Source organism: Nicotiana tabacum, chromosome 24 (genome assembly GCF_000715075.1).
Source record: "Nicotiana tabacum cultivar K326 chromosome 24, ASM71507v2, whole genome shotgun sequence".
NCBI classification, from domain to species: domain Eukaryota; kingdom Viridiplantae; phylum Streptophyta; class Magnoliopsida; order Solanales; family Solanaceae; genus Nicotiana; species Nicotiana tabacum.
Window position 1 is genome coordinate 10,275,525 of NC_134103.1, and position 6,370 is coordinate 10,281,894.

The following is a 6,370-nucleotide window of genomic DNA, read 5'->3' on the forward strand; positions in this document are numbered from 1 at the left end:
TTAATCAAACTAGTACAGGCACTACCTAAAATTATGATAAAGATTTCAATTGTGTCCTCAATCTGGATCACAAGGGCCGAACATAATATTTTAGATATATGCTCATTATTGAATGACGAGTATATACAATTTAAGTATCAATCACATGCACCGTAACCTAGATTTCTGAATTTATCGCTGAACTTATCTCGTCTATCATATTTTAATTTGACTAATTTCTTAAATATTAATTTGAGTGCCCTCCAAAATTACTAAAGACCTTGATTCTTTATTCTACTACTTGTGTTTAAACAAAATCAACATAAAAGTAAAGAACATCAACTTAAAGTGAAAAATCATCCAGCTTGTAGTTACAAAAATTACGATCTACCACGTATAATTTAACTTCAACTTCACTAAAACAAATGAGATTACAACTCGTGTAACCTAATACACCTCAACTTGAAAATAGAGGTTTGAAGACAAACGGAGTATTATTACAAACTCAATTATGGCTAATAATTAATTTTTCTATCATATGACTCTGTAGTCTATTATATGACTTAGTAGTGCACGTTTTTTAATTGTAAATATTGTTTACTTCCACTAGCCAAATAAGTTTATCAAACTGGCACATGCACTACATAAAATTATCAAGATACCTCGATCTGGATCGGAAAAAAAGTCGTGTATATATATGTGTGTTTTTTTACGTACGACCAAACTACCAATAACTTGCACACGGGACTTTACTGCGGTGGCTTAACTCAACGGCGGAGGTAGAATTTTCACCGGAGAATTCAAAAAGCTTAAAAGTAAATACGTGAAGCTGTGAAGGATCAAGATTCAACCTCTAATATATAAAAATAAAAATAATTCAATCTTATATGTGCTTTGTAATAAACCTCTTTCGTTCCTTAGCTCCGCCCCTGAGCCTTAAGCCCTTAATTAACCCATGAGTTTGTTTTATCAAATAACATGATTTTGTATTGAGTTATGATCTGCATGGATTGAGAAGAACTGACGATTTAAATATTTTGACGAGAGTATGCATCACTTCAAAAGATATCATTTACTTGGGAGAGTTATATGTTTAAATTTTGTAAGTATTTACCATTATTTTGGGACAAGAACTAAATACTTTCCCCAAGTATGATTTCCAAATAATGTCGTTAAGTGTCTCCAAAATTTGAGTTGTGAGATGACTATGTTATTGAATATTATATGAACGACATCTTTTAAATTATGCTTTTATCTTTTCAAATTACTTTATACTACTTTTACAATAATTTTCGTTGTTGCCCTTCTTATTTTTCTCTTCACTAATGTGATGTTTGTGCTTTCCTGAACCGATGATCTATTGAAAATAACTTCTCCATCTCAACAAGGTAGAGATAATTTGCCATTTGGGTTATATTAAATGGCAACATTGATTTGTCTTGTATTTCCCTCTCAACAATGGTCTATTCAGACCCCAGTGGGATATACTGGTTTTTGTTGTTGCAATATCTTTTCAAATTACGTGAAAATTCGCCACATTTTCTTTTATGTAATTCTGAGCTATAATTTGAATTATTGATGCATGAGATAGTTTAAAGGAAAAAAGTACGACCATTTTGTCCGTTCACTAGATTTTCAAATGACCATAAGTATGGGTGCCCCAACTTTGTCACGACCCAATTTAGGATCGTGATCGACGCTTAGGAGCAAGTGCTCCCAAGTAAGCTTTATTTGTATTTTACAGAAAAAACGGATAGAGTTTTCTCTGTTTTTGGACTATCCAAAAAATTTTCTGTCTCATAAACAAGTAACAACCAACCAATATTCACATAAATCAGTTACAATCTTCATTAACTAACCTGAAACGGGTTTTCACCAATATTACTAACCTCCTCAACATAATAAAACCAAAACCAACTCTAAAAATACGGAAAGAAAGTGTAATACTAGTAACTACTCCATATCAACAAATGAATACTCACGACACTAATAAGATAACGATGGAGCAACTCTAAGAGTTCAAAAGAAAAGACTATAGCAAATAAATAAAACTCTTCGCCCACGCGAACGAGTGCGGGGCTCACCAAGAAGTATAACCTGCGCGCTCCAATTTACAAAACTTTCGCCTGCATCAACTGTTGTCTGTGTAAAAAAAAAATAATAGTGGGGAGTGATTCGCTAGCTCAGTGAGTAATAACACTTAATCACAACCGTTTTATTGTGGAAAAGGCAGAAAATATGCTAGTATATCAAACATAAAATATCATAAGAATGTCCTTTCTAAAACGGTAAATATAATAAGACTTTTCATGTGTTCCCTCTAACATAAATCAATTTAACAAATCGGTAATAAACTTGGTAAACACTGTCTCATAACAAATTTTTATGTTTGGGAGGTTGCCAAGAAAGGATCATGTAATCTGTATCACTGTGTGGACCCCTTCGTAAAAGGAGTCAAATATATTTGTAGGTCCCTAATCGAGGGAAAACTGTAACTGTATGCTAGTTCTACATTCCTAGCGAGGGCTATAACTGTACTCAGTAATCAGTAATTACAAGGTGCACCAGGTCTAACGAACCCGCTATTAGCTACGGGATCCTTCAAAGTCTTCTCTCATTTATACTTTTCTTTACAAACAGTAAATATTCACATGAAAGCATTTTCAAAATAGTAAAGGGCATATCATTTCTTTCAAAGTAACAGTGAAAACACAAATTGCGATAAGAGTAAAACATGCCTAGTAACAGTCAGAACAATTTAAATAACTATAACATCTCAAATAGCAGTAAAACATATCTAGTAACGGTAAAAATATTAGATTAACTGGTAAAAATCTCAAGTAAACTGTTTAATACCATATCAAGTAAAATGACTTGTCCCACATGCCATTTTAAAGCATCGGTAACATATTTATTTTCAAAATCATATATAAACCATGCAAGTTATGAAAACACAAATTGTGGTAAGATTACTACTCATAATACTCGTGTGAAATACCAACTCGTCACCTCGAGCGATCCTTATGACTTTCTCCAATCAATCTATAACCACATCAACATCGATCTCGTGTTAATTGCCTCATTTGGGTTAAATTCATTACTAATTTAGGATACCCAATCCTCGGAGTTTTATATTTTATCATCAATTCACCTATCTTATTTTATATTTTCTCGAGATACATCCATTGACTCTCTGTAACTCCTTATAGGCGTATTTTTAGTCGAAAGGAAGACGAAACATATTTTTATATCGAGCTTTACATTGGTACTGAAATCTCTAAATGAATAAGAATTCGATTTATTTGGAGAGCAAGAACAGTAATTGCTGCAAAGTGCTTTATAAGCATTCATGACTCCTCCACAGATTGTTAAAGATTAACAAAAGTTTTACATATCTTTCCTTGTTCCACTGACTTTTGCCAATCTCATTATCTAACTCTAACAATTAAAATATATTCTCAAATTAGTGGAATATAGTACCTTAAAATTTGAACAAATAATGGCTTCTTTTGCGGCACCAAAATGTTTTCCCAACTATCCTTCTGTATTTTGGCTTTTACCTTAACCCTTGACCCGTCAAAATCCCTTTTTCTTTTACTTTGACTCAGCCCAAAGCCTTTCACGTTAGTTTGGCCCATTATAACTCTTTCTTTCTTTCGTTTTTTTTTTCATTTGTTAGCTTTGTTTGACTTTTCCTCCTCCCCCCCCCCCTCCCCCCTTTTTTTTGGCTTAATTAGTTGCTAAGTGACAAATATATCCTTGTTTAAAATTATGGGTTATTACATACTTCTACTAGCCAAAATATTAATCAAACTATCACATGCACTACATAAAATTATGATAAAGATTCCAATTGTGTCCTCGATCTGGATCACAATGGCCGAACATAATATTTTAGATATATGTTCATTATTGAATGACGGATATAATCTACATATCAATTACACGGTAAAGGCTATTTGAAATTTATGAGTTCTAAACTTATCAGTAAATTCATAAATTATTGGATTCGTAATTAAATTTTTTATTACATTAAGGGTAGCAGAATGGAAAGCGGGGAACGAGATTATACAATACGGGTAATCAAACCCTTATCGATAAGATAAATATTTAAATAGCCTACCAATTAAACTACTAACAACTTGTTTCGATAGTTGTTACTTATTATACAATGTTGTATTGTTACTTTAGACACAATATTCGTTTTGACTGTTACTAAAATTTTATTGTATTGTATGGAACAATGGATTTGGTGTGGTGACGTTGTTACTTTACTTTTTTCTTTCATCTTGTCTTTTCTTATTATTAAATAATTATATTTTATCTTTTACCCTATTTTTTTAATATAATAACTCTATTGTGTATCCTATTTTTTCTTAGTAATATTGTAAGTTTATTCTTCATATTGTTGGTGTGTGACATCATGAAACGACGGTAAAAAATACAATCTATCCAAACATTATATTTATCAAATAATACAGTACAATATAATACGATCCGTTATAAAACGATAAGTAACAACATTAATCCAAACAAACCGTAAGATTTTAATACAAATAGAGAATCTAAACAAAAGATACTGCATTTCTTGGGAGGTAATACTCTTACTTCCGCCCCCACACGGGGCTTCCCATTTCCAAGCATCTCTATATATAGTAGACTACGCACTTCAAGTTTTCAAGCAAAAGCATTCTTCAATGGCTTCTCTATCTTTAACTAAAGTATCTTTCTTTCTTTTAGTAATAATCTTAGCTTTCCATTCTTCTCCTTCTGCTGCCAAAAGGAAATGCGGTATAACTTCTGTTTACCAATTCGGCGACTCTCTCGCTGATGCAGGAAATGCCATTCGTATCCCGGATGTCTCCCTGATATTAAGCACTGGCAAACTTCCTTATGGCGAAACCTTTTTTAACAAACCTACAGGCCGCGCCTCAGACGGCCGTATCATTAATGATTTCATTGTCTCTACTCTCAATCTTCCTTTCCTAAATGCTTATTTGAACAACGGTACTTCTTTCCGCCAAGGTGCTAACTTCGCTGTCTCTGGTGCCACGGCGTTAAATAACACTTTCTGGGCTGCTCAGAATGTTAATTTGCGTCCCTGGAACAAGTATCTCGATGCTCAATTAGATTGGTTCAAATCTCATCTGCAGTCCACCTGTGGCTCCAATTGTAGACAAAATCTCAAGAATTCTCTCGTTATATTGGGAGAATTCGGTGGAGTTGACTACTTCAACTGTTTTTTCTCAAACAAGCAAGAACCTGAGATCCGGAGATATGTTCCTCTTGTTGTTGCTGAAATTACGAGAGGAATAAGAGATGTGATTAAACTAGGAGCAACTCGAATTTTGGTTCCAGGAGTTTACCCTTTCGGATGTTTACCTGTTTACTTGACAAGTTTTGCTGTGCCTAATGCAACTGCTTACAATCCATTGGGTTGCTTGAGAAATTTGAATGCTTTCTCTTCATACCACAATACTGAGCTGAAAATAGCTCTAAAAAGTTTACAGTGCGAGTTCCCAAATGTTAGAATCGTTTACGGGGATTACTACGGAGCGCTTATGACTGTTCTTCGTCGGGCTACTAGATTTGGATTTAATCAGAACACATTGCTCACTGCGTGCTGTGGAGGCGGCGGCGGACAATACAATTATGGGAAACCATGTGGATCAGATGGTGCTACAACTTGTCCTAATCCGTCTCGATACGTCAATTGGGATGGTATTCATTTGACAGATGCAGCTCATCATCGTATGGCAAACATTATCGTCAATGACATACTTCCAAAGTTCGTGTATCATAACGTTGAAGATGCAGGTGTACTCATGTCTAGTTATTGAGTTTCAAAGTTTCTTTTTCTTCTACTTTTATTTTGATTTGGCGGTCGATCGGAAACAGTCTCACTGCCTTCACAAGGTAAGGGTAAAGTCTGCGTACACTCTACACTCTACCCAGACCCTACTTTGTGGGATTACACTGAATTTGTTGTCGTCCTTGTTATTGTTATTGTTGTTATTGTTGTTGTTGTTGTTGTTGTTGTTGCATTTGTTTGTTTTGATTATGATGAGATGTATTGGTGAAAAAGAAATTAATGAAATGAATGATTGTTGTTTGCCCCCCAAAAAAGTTAAGGGTCTGAATAAAATAAAGTTGTCTGAAAGAAAGCACACACCTAAGATAAAGTAGAAGGGGATTTCAGAGCTGCGAACACCGTGCAGCTATAGATGTGTGCTTTCTTTCAGACAGCTTTATTTTTATTCAGACCCTTGTTTGTATTATTCTAGAAGCCCGTGCACTTGTGACTCCAGTTCTGCGATGGTATTTAGACATCGTTATTATTTTGGTTTGTTTACTTTAATTCAGATATTATTCCACTTGTTTGGTTTCTTTA

General features: G+C 34.1%; 1 protein-coding gene across 1 annotated transcript; it reads left to right on the top strand.

The window, feature by feature from the left end:
- Nucleotides 1–4,673: 4,673 nt before the first annotated feature.
- Nucleotides 4,674–6,094, top strand: LOC107789057 (acetylajmalan esterase-like). Its single transcript, XM_016610825.2, has one exon. It carries the CDS (start codon nt 4,677–4,679, stop codon nt 5,817–5,819), a length of 1,143 nt encoding a protein of 380 aa, XP_016466311.1. The 5' UTR covers nt 4,674–4,676; the 3' UTR covers nt 5,820–6,094.
- The last annotated feature ends 276 nt before the right edge of the window (nt 6,095–6,370 follow it).

Bases quoted from the DNA above. Each gene is read 5' to 3' on its own strand.
- LOC107789057 (XM_016610825.2), top strand. From the start codon at position 4,677: ATGGCTTCTCTATCTTTAACTAAAGTATCTTTCTTTCTTTTAGTAATA.